General features: G+C 42.9%; 1 protein-coding gene across 2 annotated transcripts in view; it reads right to left on the reverse strand.

Moving 5' to 3' along the window:
- Positions 1-26,846, reverse strand: part of PDE2A (phosphodiesterase 2A) — a 172,644-nt gene extending 145,798 nt beyond the window's left edge. The window contains exon 1 of one of the 2 annotated variants that reach the window (XM_074303997.1): positions 26,751-26,846. In XM_074303997.1, coding sequence (XP_074160098.1) covers positions 26,751-26,824 — 74 coding nt within the window. In that variant the 5' untranslated portion in view covers positions 26,825-26,846. Of the gene's footprint in view, positions 1-14,467; positions 14,593-26,750 lie in introns of those variants that run through there. The other variant, XM_074303996.1, reaches the window with a different exon arrangement.
- Positions 26,847-27,841: the final 995 nt, after the last annotated feature.

Consider the following 27,841-nt stretch of genomic DNA (forward strand, 5'->3'; position numbering starts at 1 on the left):
TCTCCTTCCTACTTTTATGTCTTTGTTCACACTATTCCTTATTACTAGAATTACCTTCCTCTCTTCCTCAGTTAAAATGTCCCTTTTACTAGAAAGCCTTCTCTGATCTCTCCAGTCAGCAACAACTTTCTATCTCAGACCTCGTGTAGCACTTTGTTCAAATTTCTTTGAAACACTTATATAATAGTATATATTATAATTATCTTTGTATCTTCACTCTTTCTTGGACTGAGAGCTCTTTGGGGCAACCTTGATTTTTTCTTATCAAAATATTTATCAGTGTCAAGTGAAAGGCTCTTCATCCTGTTGGAGTTTAAAAACAGTTACTGGATTACATACAGTAGGTATTCAATGTACATTTGTTGATCGGTATGTTGGAAAGTCCCCACCAGCAGTCTCAACCGAGAAGCTGCAGTCCTGAGTTTATATCCCAACCGGGGGCCTTAACACTGTCTATGGTGCTGACTCAGCCCTTGATTCCTTGAAATGTTTTTCTTTTCCCTCCAATCTGTCTCTACTTTTCTTAGAATGAATGCACATGTCTCTCAATGTCTCTCTGTGTGATTGCACTTGTTTCTGTTTGTGTAATGTATGTGTATTTATATGTTCTTTGTGATGTATAGAGGTATTGGTTAATGGGTCTATATTTTTCTGTGAACGTCTGTGTGTAATCAGCAGTGTGGGCTTGTGTCTGTCAGTGTGTGCCAGCTTATGTGTGTTTATATGAGCTTATGTGTCCATCTTCATTACGAGTTTCTAAATGTTGGTTTTGTCTGTCTATGACCATGTGTTGCTGTGAGGAGAAATGGAGAGTCAAGGATTGGAGGAAGAGCCACAGCTTTTGTTTCTCTAATTCAGTTTCACACAGTAACACTTCGTGTTAATCAAGAACCAGAACCTTCTCTGAGACCTGGGATTGATAAATTAGCCCCTTAATAAGTTAGCATCTCAGAGCACAGCCCAGAACAGACACTGAGAATTAGATTCAAAATGTGGAATTCTCCCAAACAGCTACTAAAAGCTTAGGTCCCTGACTTCTCAACCGTCCTCAGACCTACAAGGCTTCAGACCCTTAGGTTCAAATCCAAATCACATTCAAGGGCCAGAGTTCTCTGCCATCAGCCATATAAGAGTCAACCTCAAAGATACAGGCATAGCCACCATTGCAGTGAAAGAAATTAAGGTCAAATGAGTGAAGAATTTTCTGAGAGGAAGCTGTCATTATATTTATTCTGGGGAAAGGGGGATTTTGCTCTCTACCAGGAGGAAAAAAGAAATATATCTCTCAGTCTAAAGGAAAAGCAACTGTTTCTACATTCAGAGAGGCTCCAGTTCCACAGTAAAACAGCCAAGGAAGTCCTCAGAATATTAAACACATCTCTACTTTCTGTCTCTGCCATTCTTTCTCCCCTTCCTGGTCATTACCAAGTTCTAATCTCTATAATAATGGACTCAACGGTTCACTCTACACTCCATCAAACCTGTCCACCCCCTCTTCACATCTCCCTACTATGACTAATCTCATCACAATCTGGTTAAATTACCAAGTCCAGCTATTCCCTCCATGGACTTGCCCTATTGAGATTTACAGCATATTCGAATGAGAAGGGATATATGAGAAGGGATGTTAGAATATTGGTCAAAAGTGGCCTTAAAATATGGAATGTCTGAGGCAGAAGCTTGTATACAGACAATAAAACATCAGATCTAGAAGAAATTAGAACATATAATGCAGAATTATGATTCTATGAGACCCAAAGAGAAAGGACAAGATCATATAGCTCCTAAACAGTGAATGTGGACTAAGCCCCAGATTTTCTTATTCCTTGTTCAGGGCTATTTCTCCAATACTATATTGTGTTCCTTTCTCCTGACTTCATTCATCAATACTTGTACCATCCCTGTCCACAGACAAAAGAGGTATAGCTTTAATCCCATAATCATCACTTCTGTTCTAGCCTTTTCCTCTGTTCAAAATTCTGACTCCAGAGTTAACCAGTTCAGCTGGGGTCCATGGCTTCATCATCTTACTTTTGATAATTCCTTCTCAAACCACAGCCCTGCATTATTCCCGCTATCCACCTCTATGCTATTAGAGAAAGTCATATAATCAGGCTGAGTGGGTACATTACAAATTTATTTTATCTCTTGCCTACTGGGTTCTCACTGATGCAAACCAATCCTTTTGCTCTTTCCTGATTGATTGTCTAGTACATTTTCTGACTGCATCTGATCCAAACTTTCTCTTTTCTCCTCAAGCCATCTACATCACCACACACACACACACACACACACACACACACACACACACACACACACCCCTCCTTTCACTCTCAGCAGGTCACATACTTCACTGAAAAATTGGGTCCTTCACTAATACATTGTTGGTGGAACTGTGAACGGATCCAAACATTCTGGAGAGTAATTTGGAACTATGCTCAAAAAGTTATCAAACTGTCCATACCCTTGATCCAGCAGCATTATTACTGGGCTTATATCCCAAAGAGATCTTAAAGGAGAAAAAGGGACCCACATGTGCAAAAATGTTTGTGGCAGCCTTCTTTGTAGTGGCTAGAAACTGAACACTGAGTGGATGCCCATCAATTGGAGAATGGCTGAATAAATCATGGTATATGAATATTATGGAATATTACTGTTCTATAAGAAATGACCAGCAGGATGATTTCAGAAAGCCCTGGAGAGACTTACATGAACTAATGCTGAGTGAAATGAGCAGAACTAGAAGATCATTATACATGGCAACAACAAGACTATATAACGATCAATTCTGATGGATGTGGCTCTTCCCAACAATGAGATGATTCAGGCCAGTTCCAATTGTTCAATGATGAAGAGAGCCATCTACACCCAGAGAGAGGACTGTGAGAACTGAATGTGGTTCACCACATAGCATTCTCACTCTTTTTTTTTGTTGTTGTTTGCTTGCATTTTATTTTGCTTCTTTTTTTCTTTTTTTTTTTTTACTGGTTTAATTTTATTTTTTCTTGTGAAGCATGGTAATTGTATAAATATGTATGTATACATTGGATTTAATGAATATTTCTACCATGTTTAACATATATTTGACTACTTGCCATCTAGAGGGCGTCATGGGAAAAGGAGGGGAAAATTGGAACACAAGGTTTTGCAAGGGCTAATGTTGAAGAATTGTCCATGCATATGTTTTGAAAAATAAAAAGCTTCAATTAAAAAAATAATAATTATTAATTATTTGGAAAAAAAAAAAGAAAAATTGGATCTGTACATCTAGCTTCCTCTCTCCCAAATTCCAAATCTAAATTTATTATCATCATCCACTTTCTCCTCCTTTGTTCTAAGAAGATGAGCCTTCTCTTGGCTAAAACCAACTTGTGTCTTTGAGCCTACCTCCTCCAGTCTCCTCTGAGACATTCAATCTCCTTGTTGCCCTTTCAATCATCTCCGTTCTCTCCATAATTTTCAATCTCTCTTTATCTACTGGCTTATTTCCTAATCCTCACAAATACACCCAGATTTTGGATCCCATACCCTTCAAAAACCTTGACCTTCCCTTCCCCTTCCCTCCAGCATCTCTATTTGGCATTTAAAGCCTTTCCAAATCTGTCTGCAGTCTATCTTTCCAGACTTGGTATATGTTACTTCCCTCTATGTACTCTATAAACCAACCAGCCAACCTGTCTTACTTATCCCTGAACAAGCATTCCATCTCTCATCTTTACATGTTTGTATAAGCTCTCCCCATGACTAGAATGCTCTCCCTCCTTACTTCAACCTCTTGAAACCCCTAATCCCTTCAAGGCTCAGCTCAAGTACCAGCTCCTTCAAATGGACCTTACTGATTCTACCACTTGTTAATAGCCCCCTTCACTACTTCATATTGATTTTTTACATAGGAGGTGTCCCAAGAGTGTAAATGCAGTGTTAAGCATTGAAAGCTGAATTAAAACTTCTGGGACATCCTCTGTTTTGCATTTATTTATCTGTGACTATGTTGTATTTCTCCCATATTCCAAAAGAGTTCCTCAAGGAAAGGAATTATCTCAGTTTCATATTTGTATCATCTATGTCTAATAAAGACCAGCACATAGTGGGTATTTAATAATTGCTTGTTGATGGATTAACCAATTGAAATCTAAGCCCCCAATGCCTCAGTTGAGAATGAGAGAACAATGGGCTCCCTTCCTTCTGTGTAACAACCAGTTACATCAGAAATCTAAAGAAAGATACTTCTCTCAGTCTCCTTGTCCCCTGAATAGCCTTGTATCATGATAGGAAAGGCTTAAGAAAAACATAACAGCTCTCTTCTAAGGGTAGCTCAGATTCACTTTCCAGTCCCTCCCCCTACTTGTTCCCCAAATCACACCCTCCATTCTTGTCAAACTGTGTGACTATATGTCCTTTGAACATCCTTGAGTGTGCCCTGAAGTTTCCTGCTTTCATTTTAGGGAATCTTGCCTTTCTTCCCTCTCACTTCTACCCACCTCTGCAAATTCAAATTCTATTCATTAAGACAATTATAATAACAGTCTTATTTCTAAAGTCTCAAAGTTTGTAAGGCATTTTTTTTACAACAGCCTGTAAAGATGGTACAATAAGGATGATTATTTCCAAACTTCTACAGATAAGGAAAATGAGATTTATCTATATGCCCTATATATAGCTAGGAGAAATCTAAGATTCAAGACCATTTCTTCTGACTCTAGTGTTCTGTCTACTAAACCCTAATTCAACATTAGTACCTCCAGGAAGTCTTCTCTGATCTCCTAGACCCAGGAGTCTTTCTCTCTCTCTTTAGAGTTATATCTCGCTTCCTCCTATAGCCCTGATCTCATCAAGCCTGCTGTTGTAAGTATGTATGCCCTTGTCTGATCACCTAGCCCTAAGAATTATGAGTTCCCTAAGACCAAGGCCTGTTTTCCAATCCAATGTATTTCAATTTGACAAAAAATGTATTTAGGACTTACTGTGCTCAGAGACTTATTCTGGGCACTGGACTCAAACTTTAGATAAGACATTGTGTCTTCTCCCACAGACAAGTAGAGGGATAAGACAGGACCATAGATAACTATGGTACACATATATTACATGTTAAATAAATCACAGAGCCTCAAAGTGCCAAAAGCTTAGCAACTGATAAGTGTGTGACTTGCCTTTATAATAAGTTTGTTCTTTAAAAGGAGAAGGAAAATGATGAAAGAAACCACTATTCTAGACCTAATTCTGATGAAACAGGAAACTACTGGTCACTGATATAGAGATGATAGGAACCTTGAACAGAGCAGAGAAATGACCATTCAATTATAGATTCATGAATTGGGAGGAGGAAGGACAATCAGTCTCTGACACACAGATTTAGATCTAGAGAAAGCAGGTTTCAAAGGATTCAGAGAGGGATGGATAGGATCCTGTGGCCTAAAATTCTCATCTCTCCCAGGAGAGATGAGAAGCTCATAGGAATGTTAAATTCTGAAGACACAAACAGAAACAATTCTGGTGAGAAAAAAAAGGATGAGTTTTAGAAGAGATAGATGTATGGAACTTATAGATTGGCTTAGATTTAAATACCAGTACAGAAAATTGGAGCCAAGAGAGGTAATAAGGAAGAATCCCAAATCACGGCATGGTCCCTTAGGAATAATATCCACAGCTTTCTGCTCAGAAGTAGGTGAAGCTGATGAGCATTGATAAAAATGTGCAGATATCTCACTACAATGGGGAAAAGAAGAGGATGGAAAAAGGGATAGGACTATTGCTTGGTATAGATAGGACAATGATAAGGGATAGCAGAGAGCAATATTTATTTTGCTTCTGTTTTCTGCACCAAAGAGAATTATCTTTAGACCAGAAAGGACAAAACAAAAATGCTAATAGAGAGCCCGAGATAAAAGAATAATAATAGAACATCAAAACAGCACTAGGTAAGTTCAAGTCACCAAACCTTTAAAAACTACATGCCAGGATATGAAAGAAATGGTAGATGTGATTGCTGACTCACTGCCTGTGATTGATGAGAGGTCATCAAAAAAGAGAAAGGTGCTTTATAACTACATAAATGCACCAAATAGTTTTATTTACAATAAAGAAAAAGGGCAATATCCAAAACTAAAGGCTAGTGAATTCAGCTTAAATTGCTGACAAATTTCTGTACTGTATTATTAAAGATACAGCAGAAAAACATTTGGAAAAAGAAGCAGTAATAATAAAGAACATTCAAATAGATGGATCAGATAGAATGAAATTTAATTGCGATAAATACAACTCAAGTACTCAAGTAATGTGTCAAATGGAATTTTTAAAAAAAATCATCTGCATAAGTATAAGATGGGGAAGGCAGGGATAGATAGCAATTCATCTGAAAAAAAGATCTTATGAGATTAATCAACTTCAAGTGCAATATAATTCAACAATGCAACATAGCAACCAAAAACAATTCATGCAAAATGCAATCCTTGGCTGAATGAGAGGAGTAGTGTCCAGGAGAACAGATCTGAGAGTCCCACCACATTCTGCCCTACTTAGAGATATTTTCTTCAGTTCTAGGGCTATATTTAAGGAGAGATTTTAGCTTCATAGAAAGGGGAGAAAAAGACCTTGGGAAACATCACTGACAAAATGGAGAGTGTCAACATGACTGAAATAGTGAGTGGACTGGAGACTATGCCATATGAAGGTCAGATGAAGGAAACAAGGATGTTTAATACAAAAACGGGAAGTCATAAGAAAGTCATGCAAGTTTTCTTTGGGTATTTGAAAAATTCTCATGAAGAATAGACTTGACATGCCTAGCCCCACACCAAGAGTACTACAAGACACTGAGAGAAGTTGCAGTGATAGAGCTCTGGGTTCACTGTAAAGAAATAAAGGGGCAGTTAGATGGTGAGGTGGATAGACTGGTAGTCCTGAAGTCAGAAGGACCTGAATTCAAATCTGGCCGTAGACACTTAACTGTGTGACCATGGGCAAATCTCTTAACTCTGCCTCAGTTTACTTATCTGTCAAATGAACTGGAGAAGTAAATGGCAAACCACTCTAGTATATTTGCCAAGAAAACCCTAAATAGGGTCACAAAGAGTCAGATATGACTGAAATGGTTGAGAAAGAAAGAATAAATGAAAGAAAGAAAGAAAAAGAGGGAAGAAGGAAGGAAGAAAAGAAATACTTTTGGCCAATTAAAACTAATCTTAAGCAGAGAAACAGCATGTTTTGATTTAATAGCTAGATAGTTGGTTCACAAGTCAGGAGAACTCAGATCTGGATGCAAGTCCTTGCTTGGAATTGGTGGTAGGATCCTGAATAGGTTACTTAACCTCTCACAAACAACATACCTCTCTAAGACTATTAAAAGCAGAGAAGATACTGACCAGCATTAGTGGAAGTTCCCTGCATTAATGAAACCACAGGTCCTCATCCTATTCCAAAGAGGAAATGGGCCCTCAAAAGGTCTTCCATGGGAAGCTGGATGATTACTTGTTAGGAAAACTACAAAAAGAATTGATTCATGGTCAAAGATGGACGGGTTTAATTCTTAGATCTTTTTGACCCTGAGATTTTATTTCTACAGTGAGAAATCTAAAGGGAAAAATAAAAAGTTCAGGTAAAATATGTTTCCTGGCCTTGTGTAGCTCCTAGACAAGTAGGGAAGGTGTGTCAAACTGAATTGAATCAGGGTAGTAGCATAAAGTGGCAGAGAAAGCCCTGGAGCCAGAAAGCCTAAGACCTGAGACTCAATTCTGTTTCTGTTGTTGATTCTGCTGTTGATTTTATAGGAGGGTGTGTGTGTGTGTGTGCTGGCCATGCCTTTTGGCATATAACTTCTCAATCTCTTGTGTAAATGGAGATGATCTCAAAGGTCCCTAACAGCTTTGACTGTCTATGTTCTACATCCTCAGAATCCTTTAAACCCTACCATTCAAAGCTCCTGTGATTCTATTAGCTGAATAGCTCCTCTCAGAAAATCCTGGCCCCAGATCATCCAGGCAGCCTTGACTTCCAAGCCTCCCCACCAAGAGGAGGAAGAAACAGGCTGGCCAGGCTGGCCCCTGCTGATTTATCAAAGGCAGAGGTAATGGCAGTTAAGGAAAAGTCTAAATATCCTGGGGTTTGATCCTCTTTCCACCCAATGGAAGATAAAGGGCAGATCCACAGGAAGCCGGGTTTTTTTTCCATCCCTTGGAAAGGGAGCCTAAATGAGAACTTGGAGGAAAAACAACCTCACCACATACTGGGCCTGGGGCTGAGAAGGGGGCACTAATTGCATTTATTGCTGGAAGAGGACAGGCACATCATTAGATTTAGACTGGATAATTGTTAGTCCTTCATTTTTGAGAGGACCATGACATTAGGGAGAGGATGCCATGACTTGCAAGTGCATTGGATTTAAGTGGGGGAGGCTGTGCAAGGTCACCTGCCTCACTTTCCCCTCCAGAGCCATCTGGGTCCACTGGCCAGATAGAGATCAGAACGATTGGAGATAGCCCTGGATAGAATGAGAGACTTGGGCCTTTTTAAGCTAAGGTCTTTTACAGGTCTCAGTTTGACTGAGGCTGCACCCATTCAGTGATTAAGGCTAGGCAGCAATGAAGGAAAAATCCTCATCTTTCACCTAGTCCAAAAAAAAATCGAAATGAGTAAATGAATGAATGAATGAATGAATGAATCTGGGAAAGGAAAACCATCAGGGTTTCTGGCCAAAGCAGAAATCACTGTTGTTTACATTCAAAATGAGTCAATTGCTTACTGACCAATTGGGTCTGGGCCTAGGACCTATTTTTGGTGTCCAGTTAGAACACAGAGCTAGGAGTTAAGTCATTTTACAGATGAGGAAACCGAGTCAGTGAGAAGCAGTCACTTGTCTGAGGTTGTACAACAAATAGAATAGCCAGGACATCTAACTTCAGATCTGCAACCTGGGAAGATCCTTTCATCTAAAGATCTGCCTTAGGCCCACTCAAGTGCCACCTCTTCTGGAAACCCTTCCCAGGTTAAGAGCAGCTCTCCCTGATCTTTTTTCTCCCCGAAGAATGAGAAGCACAAATTCGTCCAAGAGTAAGGTGACCTGACTTTAGATCACTGAGTCACTGTGTAGCCTTTCCCTTCCCCAACAGCAGAATTTGGTACTCAGGCTTGATTTAGGGTATTTCCTTATGCTTCAGATAAATTGGAAGATTCCCTGTCCTTGAACCTACCACCCACTCTTACACCTCCGCATCTTTCCTCGTTCAAGCTGTTCCCTTTACCTGGCACATCCTCCCACCTACCTTTTCCCTGCTGAATTTCTACCCCACCTTGAAAGCCCAGCTGAAATGCTGCTTTCTCCATGAAATCTTTCTTGAGCCTCCTATTCAGTAACAATCTTCTGACTCAGAGGCCTCACAGAGCACTACACATAAACATGTACATGTGCATGTGCACATCCCCACTCATACAACCCCCATTTATTTATCAGGACTCTCGATTCGATATCCATACTAACCTGTACCTCCCCAATCTCCATGCTCAGAAAAAAAGCTTCGCATTCAGTAGACACTTAATATTGTTTTTTTTAGTTACATTGAATTCTGTAGTGAATGAGCCATCAGTGTATAATTGGGAACCCAACCAGCTTTAACCCCATTTCTGTACCCTCTAAATCATCCATTTCTTTTGATTAGAAATAGTCAGGGCTAGGGCAAAGGAGAAAGAAGAAATCCAGACAATTGGAATCACTTTGGATCATGGAAAAGAATATGGCCACACAAAAATGTCTACTTATACATGGATGATTACTCACTCACAGAGAATTGTCCTCACAAATGTGCTTAATCATAACCACTCAATGCATGCATGAGCACACACACACACAGTACAGTAATTCAAAGGCTCTGCCAGGACACTGGCCCTACTGCCTAACAGTGGAGATTCTGCCCATTTCTTTCCTTCCCATCGGAGAGTTTCTCCAAGAATTTTCACTTTGAAAAAAGGAACCAAACCAGCAACTTGTCACTCTGTAGACTACATCAACTCCCTCCTTCCCTACTGTCAACAACTTTTCCTCTGGTAAATAAGCTCCTCTAGGCCAGGGATTTGCTTTTTCCTTGAATGTGTGTCCAGTGCTTAGCACAGTGCCTATTATATAATAAGTGTTTAGTAAATTATTCTTGACTTCTACCCTCAGCAAAAGTGAACTAGGTTGCTATTGGTTTCCAAGACAAAATCCCCTCCAAGTTCTGAGGTCACCTTTAATCTCTTGGTTATTGCTTCAATACCTTACCTTGGTATTTATGGAGCAAACTCTAACATGTTCCACATAATAAGGCAAACCTTGGAATGATGACCTTCAGAAATCATTCTCTTACTCACTGGGGTAGTTAATCCACTCAGCTTTGGAGGTACTGCCCTGAAGGTGAGCTGACTGACTGATGAGTGCAAACTCACCTAGCCTATTATACCTACATTGCCCCAAACCAGACCATATTTCACCCCATTTCATCCCACTGGACCATTCACCCAGGCTATTGTGACCATTTGCCAGCTGTGTAATCCTCTTCCTCCATCCCTTCAACACTTTTTCTCTCTTGGGCTGGGAACAGTAACCAAAGCAATACTCACATTGCTTCTCAAAAAGGCATGACTATTTGCTGTCTCAGGGCTACATGTACTATCCTTGTGATGCTCCAGACCAAGATTCCCCTCCCTATGTAAGTTATCCCTCTCCTAGCTCTTTGAAGGCAGGGATTGTCAAACTTTTGTATTTACATTCCCAGAACATAGAAGAGTCACTAGTGCTTAATAAAAAAATTTAAATTCATGATTATTATTATTATCACCAATAACTACCACTTTGTCATGTCTTTAAAAGGAAATGCTTTCCTCACAATTCCTTAAGATGGGTGATACAAATGTTATCTCTATTTTGGATCGCAGAAACTGAGGCTCAGAGAGTTAACCATGACTGAACAACTGTCAAAACTGGATTTAGTCCTCTTTAACATACTGACTCACTTTTAAGGAGACTCTTTTTTACAAGATTTTAAGTTCAAATACAAGGGATAATATTATAAAATATATATATATATAATAAAAAAAAAGATTTTAAGTTCACAGGATTGAGAAATCAAGGCACAAACTGAAGACAGAACCATAATAGTAGTCCACATATCTATGATTTTGCAGGGGGAGGCAAGTGGGGTTAAGTGACTTGCCCAGGGTCACACAGCTAGCAAGCATTAAGTGTCTTCATCCAGATTTGAACTTGGGTGCTCTAGCCACTGAGCTAAATAGTTGCCCTCCCTTTGACACTGTTAAGGTTTGTGAAGAGCTTTCCTCACAAGATAACCATATTCTTCCTTCCTTCCTTTTCTAAGGCAATTGAGGATAAGTGACTTGCCCAGGGTCACACAGCCAGGAAGTATTAAGTGTCTGAGGCCAGATTGGAACTCGGGTCCTCCTGAATTCAGGGCTGGTGCTCTATCCACTACACCAACCAGCTGCCCCAAGATATCCATAAGTTTGAATACTCTCATTTTATGGATAAAGAAATGCAGTTTTTGAGAGGTTGAGTTCTCAGCTAGCAACTTTTTACAATGGGATTCCATCCTCTAAATCTAAGCCCTGCATTCCATGGCCTCTACCATCTTGACTCTGATTTAAAGAATATTTCTGTCAAGAGACAGTTGTATGTGGAGGGAAGACACACATGGTGAATGCAATAAGAGTTGCTTTTTAATATTTGGTGTACTTGCAAATGTTTTAAATGCCAGAAATCATAGCCCACAGGAATAGATTTTGTGATGTCAAGCCATATGAGCTACCGAGAAGGTTCCAAGCCTCCAGTGGACAATGAGCCCCTGGGAGTCTAAGTCGTATTGCAGAGGGCAAATAAAGGCTCTAGCCCATTTCTGTTTAAATGCTAACACCTACTAGTGATCTATGAAAGGGGACAAGGAAAAGAATAAGCATTTTTCTAGTGCCTACTATGTGCCAAGCACTGCACTAAACATTTTATAAATGTCATCTCATTTTATTCTGAAAATGACCCTACAAAGTAGGTGCTATTATTATTATTCCCATTTTACAGTAGAGGAAACGGTCAAACTGAAGTTTAGGTGGCCTGTCCAAGGTTACACAGTGTCTGAGATTGAATTTGGACTCGGGTCTTCTTGACTCCAAGGCCATAATGCCCCCCAGAAGTGTAGTTCTACGTAACTACAGACATAAGGAAGTAGTAGAGAGTTAAATTCCAGGAATTGAAATTATAAATTATTGTCCCAGGGTTGAAAGAGATTCCTAGGAAAGAGATGAGAAGAAATAAAGGTAAGCTGAAAAATCATCTTGTAGTTTCTGAACCATTCTCACCCATGGGCCCCCAAGCCTTACTTGACCAAAAGTTCTCATTTCAGTCTATTAAGGGATCTTAATCTGTGGGAAGACAATTCCATCTTTATAATGACTCTGAATACTGAAACACTGTAGGGTTTATTGGTTAGCCAGTCAGAAGCCCTTGAATCACCTTTGACTGCTCCTTACAATCACAAAACCTCAGAGCCAGAAAGAACCCTAAGATATAGAATGTCAGAGCCAAGAGCAACCTAGCTTCACAGAAATGGAGAATCAGAAGGGATCATAGCCATATAAACCAACCCAAACACAAAAGGAATCCCCACAAGAATATTTGAGGTAAGTTATCGTCTTCTTCCAGAAGACCTCCGTCAAAGGGTGAACCCACCATTTCTCCATCCTCTCTTTGGGTGGCTCTCAGTATTAAGAAGTCTTTCTTGACTCCAAGTTTAAATTTAGCTATTTGTAACTTTTACCCATGGTTCCTGATTCTGCTGTCTAGAGCCAAATAGAGATTCATGACAGACTATGTGCCTGGATTCACAGCAATCTGCTCTGTATGAAACTACCCAGGAACTTGGTTATTCTATGGAATGAAGGACAGTGATATTGTCCCTGGAAACAATCTAGGGGTGGACCTGGAAAGTTCATCTTGTCCATTCTCTGTCTTTCCTCCTGACCTTAACTATTAGAACAGACATTTACAGAGTGCCTTACTTATTTCAGAGAGCTGTATAACCCACCTGAGTCTCAGAAAAGTTCTGGGAGCTAGACTACTGGAACTATACCCATTTCACAGATGACGAACTAGGGCTCATAGGTGTTAAGTAACTTGGTCAGTCACACAGCTATGAATTATCAAAAGCAAGATTCAGATCCAGGTTTTCCTGACTCCGCTATGATACATCATCTCAGTTACTCAGTTACTTCCGCACCATGAGAGCGTCTTCAGTCACCTCTCACCAGCCTGGGTTACAGCATTTGGAAAATTCTCCCACAAGTCTAATGTGGTAGAAAGGGGTCAAGAGCCCTTGTGACTTGGCCACAGGACTGGGCTAGGTCCCTTGTGCCCTTAATACAAGGGGTTAATAAGTCTAGGTCTGACATCAGTCCCTCTCACTGTAGCCTCAGCCTTCTCCTGTATGTATCAAAGGGCAGTGGGGGAGAAGGAGTCAGAAGGGGAGCAGGGGTGAGGCAGGGTGACCTCAGGAAACTGGTCACATCACTGGGGACACAGCCTCTCCCTGTGCCAGCCAGAGCTCTGGGCTTTGTAACAATGGAGGATGATGAATGTGTGAAAACATCCCTGTTGCTAAATATATTGCTGTCCCTGAGGAGAATGGGGGGGGAGTGCCACAGCTGACTTGGGAGCAAGATTCCCCATACCCCCATATCCCAGAGGCTCTTTCATGATGGGCAGAGCTCTCAGAAGAACTCAGCTGCCACAGCTGTCCCTACGTGGAGGGGGGCACAAAGGAAGCTTCAGAGTCCACATTCCAGACCCAAAGGCCAGAGCTCAGGGCAGAACTGATTTGCATCTGTTTTCCATACATTTGCATGTGTTTTTCTTAAAATGGGCATGGGAACCTGCATCCATTACCTGCCACATCTCCCCCATGCATGCAATCAGCAGACATTACCACATTCAGGGGAGACCCCTGACCCTGCCTCCATGTATGCAGTTCCCTACCAGGCTCCATTTTCCGAGCCCTATCCCTCCCTCTACCTCAATGATATAGGTAAAAGAAGAAAGAGAAAAGTCTGTCACAGGTCACTCCCCATCTAACGGAGAGGAGATGAGATGAGAAGACAGAGAAACAGAGACAAGCTGAGATAGAAAGAGAAATATCTGAGAGACAGTGTGGTGTAGTGGGCAGAGGACTGGAATACAAAACAAAAATGAAATCCTTAGTAACCATTAAGTCTGACCCCAATGAGCAACCTGAGGTTCAGAGGAGAAGAAGGGCATCTTAAGATCACTCAGCAAGTGAGGAAGGACCAGATTCATAGACTCAGACAAGAGTCCTTAAGTCCCTCTTTTCTAACCCTGTTCATTTAATAGGGAAGAAACTCAGTGAAGTGTCTTAGGAGAAAAAGGGCTTGTCCACAACCAGAAGGGCAGGGCTGAGACTCCCAGATCAGGGGATCTTACCAGAAATTGAGGAGCCAGTGGAGGCAGGCCTTGAAAGGGAAGACACCCATTCTTCGCAGGGGCACCGACTCCAGCAATAACCGAGAGGCAATAGCAGATGTCAGTCCCATGTCCAAGCAGCCAGAATGGGTATGTGTATTCTGGGCACTATTGTGGGCATGGAGAGAACCCACAGCTTCCTCCTGCTCTCACAAAAGGCCAGAACGAGAAGGAAGTACCCTGCTTCCCTACTCCCCAGTCCTTCCTTCCCTTTTTTTACTCCTTACAAAGGCCAAAGGGACGTGATACCTTCCTCCACAGTAGAGAAAAGAGACAGAGAAAAGGGACAAGAGACAGGAAGAAGGTGAACAGAGTCAAAGAGAGAAAGGAAAAGAGATCTACACCATTTCATGTGGATCTGGAGTCAGAAGGGTGGAATTTGGAACCCAAATCTGGAACCTCCTACCTATATGGTTTTAAGCAAATCATTTAATCTCTCCAGCCTTTATTTCTTCTTCTAGAAAATGAGGGTGTTGGAGTAGGCCCCTCCTCTTTCTAAATTCTATTATTCTAGGAAGACAGAGAGAGGAAAAAATTGACTGAGACAGAAGACATCAGACAGGGAGACAGGGAGAAAGACAAATAGAATAAAAAAAATAAAAACCAGAATAACACAGAGCTGACCAGTTAAGGAGATTCTCCAAGATAGGGAAAGATAAAGATAGAGAAGGAGAATGGACAGCAGCCCATCTCTCATTGTGTATTTTCTCCTTTCTCCATGAGTCCCTCTAAGGCATCTTACTCCTCCTTTGTGGGGCCCTGGGAAGGGTTTCATCCAGAGAATAAGAAGGGCCCTTCCTGACACACTGTCTTAAGCCTGGAAAGGACTAAGCTCTCCTGATATCTGTCCTCATGCCCTGTCTTCTCTTCCTGTGGGAGGACTGGTGAAAAGTTTGGTTAGCGAAGAGAAGCTGACCTCCGCTGAAAGTGATGTCCTTTGTCCATTTGGGACCTTTCCTGGATTAAATGAGGCAGCCAGTGCTTACTGAACAGAAGCAGAAAGGAGAAAAATAGGGGAAGAGGGGAAAAGACTGAAAGAGATTAAGGGGAAAAAACAAAAGAAAGATAGAAAGCCAGGGATATAGATGGGAAGAAAGATAGAAAGAGACAGCAACAGATGGAGAATCAGGGGAAGACAGAAAGATAGATGTAGTCACACACATACATATATAGCTTGACTTTCCAGCTTCCTCTCCCCACTCCCTCCCGATCTCCCCCCTCTCCCAGCCATATTTTGTCTTCAACTCATTTTCCATCTTCAGATTCCCTGACTGGGGGCAGGAACCATGCCCCCCTTCCTTTGGACCTTGGATCATCTCCTACTTTCTCCCTGTGTTTTCCACTGTGGAGTTCAACTGATTGGGGGGGGGGACATGCAGGAGCCTCAGAATAAAGCCAGGAGAGCAGTCTCATCTTCTGAGGATCAGCTGCGATAATATCAGTGCAGTGCCCATCACAGTGCCTGGCATAGAGCGGGTGCTTAGTAAATGTTGATTGTTTTTCCCTCTTTTCTCTCCATCCTAAATTCTTCAATGCCTTTTAAACTGCTCAGCGCCTAGGGACCAGCACTGACCAGCACTGACTAGCACTGACCAGGGCTGGCTCTGGTCCTGGGTGAGAGAGGCTTCCGTGGGCACTTATTTTTAACCTCCTCAATTCCAGGGGGCAAACTCAGCGTGCCCAAATCTGAATCCATCAGCTTCTCCTTCCTCCTGTTGTTGTTTAGTCATTCCTGACTCATCATGACCACATTTGGGGTTTCCTTGGCAGAGATAGTAGAGTGGCCATTTCCTCCTCCAACTTGTTTTACAGATGAGGAAACTGAGACAAATAAGGAAAAGTATCTTTCCCAGGGTCACACTGCTACTAAGTGTCGGAGATTTGAACTCAAGAAGAAGAGGCTTCCAGACAATAGGTCCAAATGCACTATAACACCACCTAGTGGTCTTCTGCCTTCTCCTAGCACCCTCCTTTTTGATATTCTCATACTCCCAGTTTCAGTCATCTTGACTCCTGCCTTTCCTTGCCCCCTTCACAACCAATCAGATAACAAGCTTTACCAGTTCTGTCTTAGCAAAACCTCTGGGACCCATGTTTCCCCCCCACACACACACACACCTCAGGCTCTCCTCATCTCTAGCCTGGACTATTACTGTGGCTTCCTCTTCCTTCAATGCCATCCTCTCCCACCTTAATAAGTTTTAGTGGCTCCCTATTACCTCTAGAACAGGTGTTCTTAATCTGTAGGAGAAGACTATGGATAGGGATTTGTCAAGCACCTACTATGTGCTGGACACTACAAATATCTCATTTGATCCTCACAACATCGTGAGATAAGTGGTTTTACTCTTCTCAGTTGAGGAAACTGAGGTGGACAGTGGCAAAATTAGTTGCCCAGATCATACTGCTAATGAGTGTCTGAAGTTAAATTTGAATTGGATCTTTCTGACTCCAGGCTCAGTTCCTTATCCACTGAGGCAGCCTCCATAGAGTTAGGTGGGGAACAAGAGAAATCATTTTTATTTCAATATAATTGGTTTCCTTTGTAATTTTATGTTTCTTATTCATTTAAAAACATGATTCTGAGAAGGGTCCATAGAATTCCCCAACCTGCCAAAGAGGAAACCCCCCCAAAAAAGTTAAGAACCCCTGATTTATGATTTTAAAATTCAGATTCTTCCATCTGACAATCCACGTCCTTCCCAATATAACTCTAACCTTCCTCCCTCTGATATTACATGATCCTCATTTCCACGCCTTTTATCTTCCAGCCAAGCCATACTATCTGCCTCCTCCACTCAGGCTCCCCCTTGCCAGGGTGCACTTTCATCTCTTTTTTTGCTTGTTAAATCCTTTTTTTCCTTCTAGGTCCCCTCAGTAGACCTCTTCTCTGAAGCCAGGAATAGATTAAAGGTGAAAACCTTTCCAGTCTAAATCTATGATAGACATACACACATATATGGCATGATAAATCAGATCACACATTCAGCACTGGAAGTCTCGACTCCAACAAAGTGATGTCATTTTGGTCCTCTTCAAGAATGAAGGACAACAATCAAAAACCAAGTCCAGCCCAATGCCCTCATTTATAGATGAGGAAACTAAGGGACTTGCCAAATGGGAGATCCAGATGAGGAAAGAGTCTGAATTAAAACATCTCCTTTGATGCTGAAGTCCTCCTCCTGCTCTCCAAGACAAACTTGGGGATATTCCGCTCCACCTCAGGCCCATTGTTACAGACAGGAAATGCTTCCTAGGGCATGGTTACAAAAAAGAATTGGGAGAGCTCCTTGGGACCTCAGGAGATCACTGATTCCAAACTCTAGTTCTGCTGTTTATTGGTCATACGGGCTTAAGCATGTAATTTCATTTCCCAGAATCTCCGTTTTATCACCTCTCTGATTTATGTAACTCAGATTTAAAAACTCGTATCAGAATAAAGACCAGCCATGATTTCAGAAGAACAACATCAGCATACAACCTCCGGACAGAGTTGAAGGGCTAAATATGCAGAAGGAAACATGTTTATTGGACTTGGCCAATGTGGGAATTTGATTTGTTCAACTATGTATATTTGTTGCAAAGGTTGTTGGGTTTTTTCTTTTCGATGGAGACGGGGAGAAAGAGAATAAATGAGGGGGAGGAGGAAGAAAATGAATGCTCATTACTTGAAAAAATAAAATTTAACTTTAAAAAAGTTATTTCTGTGTATCTTTTGAACTGTAAAAGGGCATGGAAAATGAGGGCAGGATTCATTACCAACTGGCAAGCTGAAGTTCAGATCAAGAGGAGTTGGATGTAAATCTTGCCTTAGATATTCATAGTATCTAAGTCTTAACCTTTCTCATGACCACCATTCCCTAATCTCCATGTATTTTCTTTTCTTTAAAAATATTTTTATATTTATTTTGTTAAATATTTCCCAATTACACATAAAAATTAATATTCATTACTCTAAAATTTGAGTTCCAAATTGGCTTTTCCCATTTAGCCCTCCCTCACTCCTCGAGAAGGCAAGCAATATGATAGCAATAATAAATATGAAGTCATGCAAAACATATTTCCATATTAGTCATATTGCAAAAGAAAACAAAAAAACAAGGAAAATTAAAAAGTACAAAAACAAAAGTATGCTTCAATCTGCCTTCAGAGTTCATCAGTTTTCTGTCTGGTGATGAATAGCATTTATCTTCCTGAGTCTTTTGGAAATGCTTTGGCTCCCATGTATTTTCAAAGGCAATCCTTCACTCTAAGAACATAGGAACATAACTAGAATGTTGGAAAAGACATCCAAAGTCATCTATCTAGCATAACTCTGTTCACTTTAATGATGAGGAAACTGAAACCAAGTCCCACAGGTAGGCAGTATCAGAAGTAGAATCAGAACTGAATTGTTCAGACTCATTGGTGCTGCTCATGTACCAGGCTGCCCACCCTCCCAGACTTATGATGACGATCAAAGATTTTGTCCATTGCTTTGCAAACATCCAGGGGAGAGAGCATGGCACAGTGACTTCTTAGATTTAGAACTAGGCTGCACAGGTTCAAGCCCTGGTATTACCAATCAGTACCTTTTGGAAACTTAGGCAACTTAACTCAAATCCCCAAGCCTCAGTTTCCTGATTTACAAAATGTGACATTGGAATAGCTTCTTTAACTGTGGATCATGACCCCAATAGGGTCACATAACTGAATTTGGGCATCATGAAAAATTTGGCAACAGTAAAAGGTATCAAATATTCCACCAATATTTAATTCTTTATGTAAAAACAAACAAGCACATCCATCTAATTAGTATGCAGATTTGCTTACATCTTTAATAAATGGTAAAATTATATGGATCTCAAACAATTGTTTCAAAATAAATGTCTTTATGATTTATTATCATTATATTTGATTTACATGCCTATTTTACATACTTATATGCCCGGGCTTGTATAAAAGTTTTTTGGGACAAAAGCTGTATTCAGTGGAAAAAGTTCAAGAAGCCCTGAACTCAATGACTCCTTGCAGTTTTGAATTCATAGACCAAGGATAGGGGTGGTTTTAGTCTTTGTATCTGCATATAGTGTGCCTGGTTCCAAGTAGGCACAGGAAATGTCTGCTGATTGATTTGCCATTTAAAAGTCAATTATAGTTAATTTTTCTATCTTTCTCCTCCCTCAACCCCAAGCACAGGAATGTGTACACCGTAGGTGCTTAATGTGTGTTGAATAAATAATGAATGAAATGTCATTAACTAATAATCCCTCCTAAAATTCTCCTTTCTTTGAAGTGGAGAGGAAAAGAGGCAAATGAAATATCAGCCTCTCCATTTATGTCCAGGAAGCCATTAATAGCCCTTGCCACATAAGGGTATATTCCCAAACTTTTGTTATTGTTGTTTAATCGTGTCTAAGTCCTTACAACCCCATTTAGGGGTTTTCTTAGCAAAGATAATGGGGTAGTTTGCCATTTCCTTCTCTAGCTCATTTTATAGATAAAGAAAGTGAGGCAAACAAGGTGAAGTGACTTGCCCAGAGTCATAAACTGGTTAAGTGTTTGAGGCTGCATTTGAACTGAGGTTTTCCTGACTCCAGATCCGGTGCTCTATCCAACATATCACCTAGCTACCCACCTGTACTGAAATTTGGCTCCCTACTTCTCCTTCTTATATTCTATCTGCTGTTTCTTAGAATCACAGAATCTAGAGCCACAAGAAATCTTAAGGATTGTCTAATTCAACCTCCTCTTTTTACTGCTGAAGAAACTGAGGCTCAATGAATCAGTAATGCATGGGAGCTCAGATGTGGTAAAGGGCACATCTGGGCTTTGACCCTATATCCTGTGATTCCGGCATACTGCACCACAATGCCTGTTTTGGAAACTCCCTTCTGATAACTGCCCCAGTCTGGTCATAATGTACAGAAAACATTTATTAAGCCACTATTGTTTGCAGGGCATTATAGAAGGAAATAGACAAGACCTGATCCCTCTCCTGGGAATAAACGTTTTTATTCCCCATTAGCTCAGCATATATTTAACCTTTAAAAATTACTGGAAGTTCCTCGAGGGAAAAAAGTATATCTTCCCTTCCTGTCCTGGAGCCTGTCACCCCCTCCCTTGGCCTGCAAAAGAAAAGCAAAATGCCTTAAACTACTATTTGAGACCCTGACACTCCTTTCTCCACTACTGAAAGACCCCAGGGACTGATGAATAGAGCAATGGACTTGGACTCGGGGAGACCTGGACTTAATACGTGGGTAACCATGAGCAAATCACTTAATCTCTATGCCCTAGTTCCTCTCTCTATAAAATGAGGGATTTGGAGTCAGTGACTTTTAAATTCCTTTCCAGCTCTCCAAACCAATGTTTCCTCCTCACTGACTCCAGAAGCACAGGGCAGAAGAAGGAGGGCTGAGTTAGGAATCACAGGGCTGAGTTCAAATCCTAGACAAGTGATGGAACTCCTTTTGTTCTCAGCTTCTTTCTCGGCAAATCTATGAGCTTTGCCCAGATGGTCTTTCGTGCCCTGTTCTCTTGAGAACTTCCAGCATGTTCCTCTTACCTCCCTAGTAATACATGGTACATATAGAAAGCAAAGCCTGAGTCTTTTCCCCCAATTAACTATATTGATACTTACAGTTCCCATTCATTGTAGTGGGATGGAATTTGGACAATCATGTACTTAGAAATCCTCAAAATGAACCCTACCCCCCCTCTTATGCCTTCAGTTTAGGGTCAATCAGATAAGGGGACACAATCCTGGGTACAATGGTTTCTCTAAAAATCTAGGCATCAAGACCTACCTGTGGACCAAGTCCTCCAGACATCAATAAGGATGAAAGAGTGTACATAGCCCTAGGGGGATTATGAGGGACAAAGGAGAGAGCAGGAGGAAAAGGAGGCCTGGTCCTTTAGGTGTTCCTAGGCTGAGGACAGGCCCAATGGGAAAACAAGGGCTGACCAGAGAAAAACAGTGATAGACTGGTGAGAGGGCCCCGAGAAAAAAGGGATTTTAGGACCATTGGATTTAGGATTGAAAGGACCTTTGGAAATTACCTGATCTGAAGCTTTTATTTTTTTCTATTTTTTCCCCTTTTTTATTGTGAACTTTCCCTTTTTTATTGTGAACTTATTTAAAAAACAAAACAAAACAGAAAAAGACTTGTAAAAGAAACTATGAATTTTTAAGGCATAATTTGCCTTTAAGAAAGATATGTCTGTATTCTATTCCATTGTATTGTGTTGTGTTGTATTATTAAATCACTACTGTTTACAGGGCATTGTACTCTGCACTCTAGGTAAGAATGAAGGAGACCTACCTAAGAGGATAAGAATTTACTTTTAAGTTCCCTACTCTTTTATTTTCTTCTGTGTAATTTGTAAAGGTTTTACTGATCTCCATAAATAGGGAAACTGAGGGGGAGAAGGATCTATCCAGGATCACAAAGCAAACCAGTGACAGAATTTGAAATGGACACTAGGTCTCTTTACTAGGTCTCTTGGCTGTCTCCTCTAAAGGAACTCTGAGAAGCTTGACCTTGGGCTGGGAGGTCAGGGCAGGCTTCCTGGAGGAAGTAGGGCTTAAGGCAGGCCCTGAAAATATGTGAGCTAGAGAGACAAAAATCAAAGGAGGGAGGGAAGAGCAGAGGCAAGGGTCTGGTGTCACATGTAGGTGGTGGGGACACTCAGCGGAAACCCAGTGACTCACTAAAGTAAAAAGAGGAAGGGGCTGAGGGGAAAGTCCCCAGACCATTAATGAGGGGAGAGGCTTAGTTGAGAGATCCTTGTCCCTTCTTTCCTCCCAACCCTGCCCACCCCCCAGCCTGGCCACAGCCCAGCCAAGCCATCAGCAGGCCCACGGGGACTCAGACAGGGAATGGGAAGGAAGGAAGAGGGGCAGAGAGGGGCTAGCAGAGAGGTGGGGAGGGGAAGGATGTAGGAGGAGGGGGTATATAACCTTTGTGGTGCCGGTACTGAAGAGGGAACTGATATTACTGCTCCACACCCTGCCAACCCCTCCCCCTAAACCTCTTCAACTTGGGGAGATGCTTCAATGCCTGTCAGCAAGAGACCTAGATCTCGGCTGGGGTGGGGGGAGGGAAGAGCATGAAATAGGAGAGACTTTACCCTTATACCAAAAGATCCCAGGGCTCTATGGAGGGGAGCAAGGAAGCATTTGCTCTGAATGGGGAGATAAGACTTTTGCCTCCAGGAAGTGTCTCTGAGTGGAGAAACAGGTCAACCCCTTGCTGGATGCCTTGCCCTGAACATCCCTCAACCATGTCCCCATTCCAGGACACCTCTAAAGTCATTTGCTCCTCTAACTGACTCCTCTATCAATGGGAAATCTCCATGATCCCTTGGTATGTGGATCTGGGCTTCTTCCCTGTTCTTCCCTCTCCTGCCCCACATCTAATTAACCCTCAAATCCTGTTCCTTCTTATCTAAAGTCTCTGTATTCATCTTTTCCCTCTCTCCATTTCCAAGGTCTGAGATGAAAATCCTTATTCACCTGCCCAGATCACTGCAACAACCTTTCCCCACCGACCTCTCTGCCTTCAGTTTCTCTCCTTGAGTTCTTCCTACACAAAGGGACACAATCACTTTTCTTCAGCCCAGATTTGAAAATATCCCCTCAGGAACTTCCCATGACTCCCCATATCCCCTGATTCTAGACTTCTCAACCTGTCATTCAAGGCTCTCCATGATCTGCTCTGGCTTATTTCTCAAGTCAAATCCCATTGCTCCATCCCCAACTCCCTTCCCTTCAAATCCCTATGTACAGTCATCTCATTGCTACTTTACTCATATTATCCTCTTTTTTTCTGTAATGCTCTTCAAATTCTTCTTATCCCATCTTTCCAAAGTTTTCCCTGCCCCGAAGGGGCCACTAATTCCAAGCCCCTTCTGTCAGTTTGGAGACTATTCCCTTGAAAATATTTTTGTTACTCCATAGTTGCTCTTAAGTAACATATGTATCCTTTCAAAATTCCTTCAGAAATGATCCAGAAAATGGGAGGCTTCATGACATAATTAGGTGAGGGATAGAAATGAAAAACATATGTAATCATTAAAAAGTAAACTGATACACACAGAATGTCACATTGGGGAAGGAATCACAGATTCATAGATTCATTGGGGAAGGAGTCATAGGCAGTAAATTGGATAAAGCATTGAACCTACAGTCAGGAAGGTGGGAGTCCAAATCCAACCTCAGATACTAGCTATATGATGCTGTCTGCCTCAGTTTTCTCATCCATAAAATAGTGATTATAACAGCACCTACCTACCAAGGTAATTGTGAAGACAAAATGTGATATCTGTGTAACTTTGAAAACCTTAAACCTTATACAAATTGCCAGTATTCCCATGATTAATCAAATAATAGAATACTGAAGTTAAGGAAACTATGGAGACTGTGGGGTCCAACTCACTTTAGAGAAGGGAAAGAACATGAAGCCAAGAGAGGAAAAATGACCTTGATAAAGTCATAGAGTGAACAGAGGCAGAACCAAGTCTAGAAACCAGGTTTCCTGGGTCTAAATCCAGGGACTTTTCCTCTTCACCCAGATCCAGGAGAACTTCTCCGAGAATGCGGCATTGACCTGGGAGGTGGTAAAGGAGAATATGAGCAGGCCTCAAGCCCAGATTATCCCTTGTATCTACCATATAAGTCTCTTCCTCTTTGGTTAAGCACTTCCCTCTGCCATCACATTCTGAAAAGCCCATAGCATTTAGAGTTGGATTAGAGTTCACAGGTAATCTAATGCACTCATCTAATTTTACAGATAAAGAAACTGAGACCCAGAGAATTAAAGTAGTTCAAGGATACAAAATTCAAGACTAGAATTCAAAACCTATGAGCCCTGACTCCTTTTCTAGTACACTTCCAGGTAAACCCACACTGCATGGGTCCATTGTGGGGAAGGGCGCATGGCTAGCAAAGAATGAAAGGCACCAAAATGGCAAAATATAGACACAGAAAGGGAGCTCCAGGGGACTTGAAAGTTTTATCCCAAATCAGTTAAAAGCCCCTTCACATCTCTGATAAAAAAGACACTTCAAATATAAAAATATGCAGGCCTAAACACAGACATAGCCCCAGAGACACACTCACCCATGCATATATACATATTTATCCAGACACTTCACCTGTCTGTGATCAAATGAGTTAATATGTGAAGTGATTTGCAAACCCTAAAACATTATAGCTAGCTGCATATATCTGCATAAAAACCTATAATTCGCCCACAGATACATATTCACACAAAGAAGTTATCAAGTCTGTTAGGATCAAGAAAGGGTATTGCTGGAGAGCTCTTAATTTATGGCAAGACATCTCCTCTGCATATGTACATTCCCCTCCCCACTCCCATTATCTATAGAGATACTCATTATAGTTGGGCTGGGAATATGTCTGTATATAAAATATATACACATTCATACGTGTGTGCTTTATGTGCCAATTAGTAAGTATAAGGATATCTGGTCTAGCTCTGGCTGTGACCTATTACATGATCTTGGACATGTCCCTTGCTCTCTCTGGTCCTCTGGTCCTCAGTTTCCCCCTCTGTAAAATTGAGGGGATTGAATTAGGTGATCTCTAAGGTCTGTGGCAGTGGTAACTGTATACATTCTAGAATGTGTCTCATTCAAATAATGGGTTTGGGAGCTCAAGTTGGGGGTGTATTTGTAGAAAGGAAGGTTCCCATCAATTAGGAGCTCCCCAGAAAATTAACAAAGTAAGGAAGAATCATTCTCTATGTGCAGAACTGTATCTGTCCACCAAGTAAGGATGTGCACAGATATGCGAATTTTTTGCATGCATCTATTGTATGTATGTGTCTTTGTAATATATGTCTGTGTCTACATAGACACATAATCATTCACACAAAGAGATATACATAAACTATTGGGGAAATAACTTCCCTTCCCAAATACATACACAGACCCGATATAGATATATGTCTATAAACACAATAATACACAAGTACATTCATTTCACAGAGGGATCAGTGCACACACACACAATCTACAAACACAATCGTTTGCAAACTGCATCCAGATATCCAAAATCAGTCTCTCTCTCTCTCTCTCTCTCACACACACACACACACACACACACACACACACACACACACACACACACAAAGAAGCGCTGGGCACACACACCTACACACAGGAACAGTCTCCTAGCTCACACGTGGCCGCCCCCACCACCACAAGCTTCAATCTCAGCCACCCACTAAGCCCCTCGCAGGCGCAGGCAGACTCTGCTGCGATCCCACCTGCGAGGCGCCGCCTTCCTCCCTCTCTCCTTGCCTTCCCTCCCTGGCTCCTAGCCCCTCGCACGTGCCCGGCCCCCTCACACACGTGCGTGAGCACACACGTGCACACACCGGGCTCTTCTCACTCTCCACCCCACCCTCCGCCCCAGCCCCCTACTTTCCTCGATCTAGAATCCATAGAGAAAGGCCAGGATCCCCAGAGCTCTCGAAGAGGCAGCCTGATCCCGCAGAGGTTTTCTCCCGCCCCCACCCCTTCCCTTGGCACCCAGCGGCTAACTCTGGCCCCACCTGGCCTGCTTACTCCCAATCCCTCTCTTTCGAAACCCCTACGAGTCCCCCTGCACTGTCCACACGGAGAGCAGGAAGGATTCACAATTATCCGTGGTTTGGAATTATCCGGTCCCAGAAGGAGGGGATAGACTCTTCACGCTGCTCTCTTCGCTCCCTTTTTCCTGGACTAGCCAGTAAAGTTGGACAAAGTGGCGATGGGAGCCCATATCCCTCCCCGGCACATGCCCCTCCTGGACTCCCGCTCCGGGCCACTCAGTCCTCCAAACCCAAGCCCTCTCGACCGCCTGCTTCTCCATCCTTCCTTGGCTTCTCTTCTGATGCATTATTCTTCCCGCTCTCTTCGCACCCGATGCCCATTCCCAGAGCTCAGATCCCCCCTCCCGACCCTCGCTGACACTCCTGAGCGGAACATCCCCCTTTCCCCGGTCTCTCTGGACTCGGCCCCGAGCCCATCCAGCACTCCACCTCCCAGCCTAGGCGATCCCCCTTGAACCCACTGTAGACTCGGCTAGGACCCCAGACTCGCTCCGATCTGATACTCCCTTACACACGTACCAGCTCCCACACCCCAGATCCCTGGCCCCTCCCTCCTACCCCTCGGCCCGGCCCGACACTCGTGGCTCCCCCAGCCGCCGGCCGCCCTGGCCACCCCTGAGCAGCCCCGGACAGCGGACACTCACGGCTCGGGCTCCCCGGGCCGCGCCGGGCACTGCTGGCTCCGGCACAGGATGGAGTGGCCGCACGCCTGCCCCATCGCTCCTCATCCTCCGGCGCCCGGCCCGGCCCGGGCGGGGCCACTCAGCCCCAGGGGGGAGGGGCGGGGCCCGGAGGGGAAGGCAGGGGCGGAGCCGAAGAAGGGAAGGGAGGGGAGGGGAGGGGAGGGAAAAGGAGGGGTGAGGACTGGAAGGCTCCGGGAGAGAAGAGAGGAAGGGAAGGGACAGAAGGGAGCTCCCCTCCCCTCCCCGACCCGGCCCGGCCCGACCCGGCCCGGCCCGGCCCAGGTCAGCTCTGGCTTCTTTCTCCCGGCCTCTCCCGGACAGCGCTAGCTCGTTGGCTGCTTTCTTCTCCTGTGCTCCGTCGGCCTCCTTCCTCTGGTGCTTGCACCGCTCAGTTCCCTGAGGGGACTCGGCTTAGCTAGGAGACGGATGCCCTAGCAGGTCTGATAATGCAGAGGGAGGGAGGAGAGGCCGGGAGAAAGGCAGAGAGAGAGAGAGAGGACAAAGCAAGGAGAGGGAGAGATAGAGAAGAGAAGAGAGAGAGAGAGGGAGGGAGGGGGGGGGGGAGAGAGAGAGAGAGAGAGAGAGAGAGAGAGAGAGAGAGAGAGAGAGAGAGAGAGAGAGAGAGAGAGAGAGAGAGAGAGAGAGAGAGAGAGAGAGAGAGAGAGAGAGAGAGAGAGTGTGTGTGTGTGTGTGTGTGTTACTGAGACCTTGACAGCTCCCCCATTGCAGGGTCCTAGAGTGTTGGGAGAAAGGGGGTGATCAGGAGCTGGGAGAGAGATGATGGTGGAAAACAAGAAGTCAGGAACTTTTCCTGAATCCCAAGGGAGCCTAAAAAAGAACAATACCTCCCAACACACACACACACCTCACCATGTGGAGTCTGCAGCAGCCCGGGGCTTAGGAGGGGGGCTGGGCTTTTCTCAGGGAGCCTCACGAGGCACAGGCGAACAGAACAATAAATGTGGCACAAAAACACAGGCAGGGAAAGTCAGAGGTTGGCAGCCTTTCAGAAGTGGCCGGGCAAATTGGCTGACCTATGTTCTTCTGGTGGA

The sequence above is a fragment of the Sminthopsis crassicaudata genome, chromosome 3, assembly GCF_048593235.1.
Source record: "Sminthopsis crassicaudata isolate SCR6 chromosome 3, ASM4859323v1, whole genome shotgun sequence".
NCBI lineage: Eukaryota > Metazoa > Chordata > Mammalia > Dasyuromorphia > Dasyuridae > Sminthopsis > Sminthopsis crassicaudata.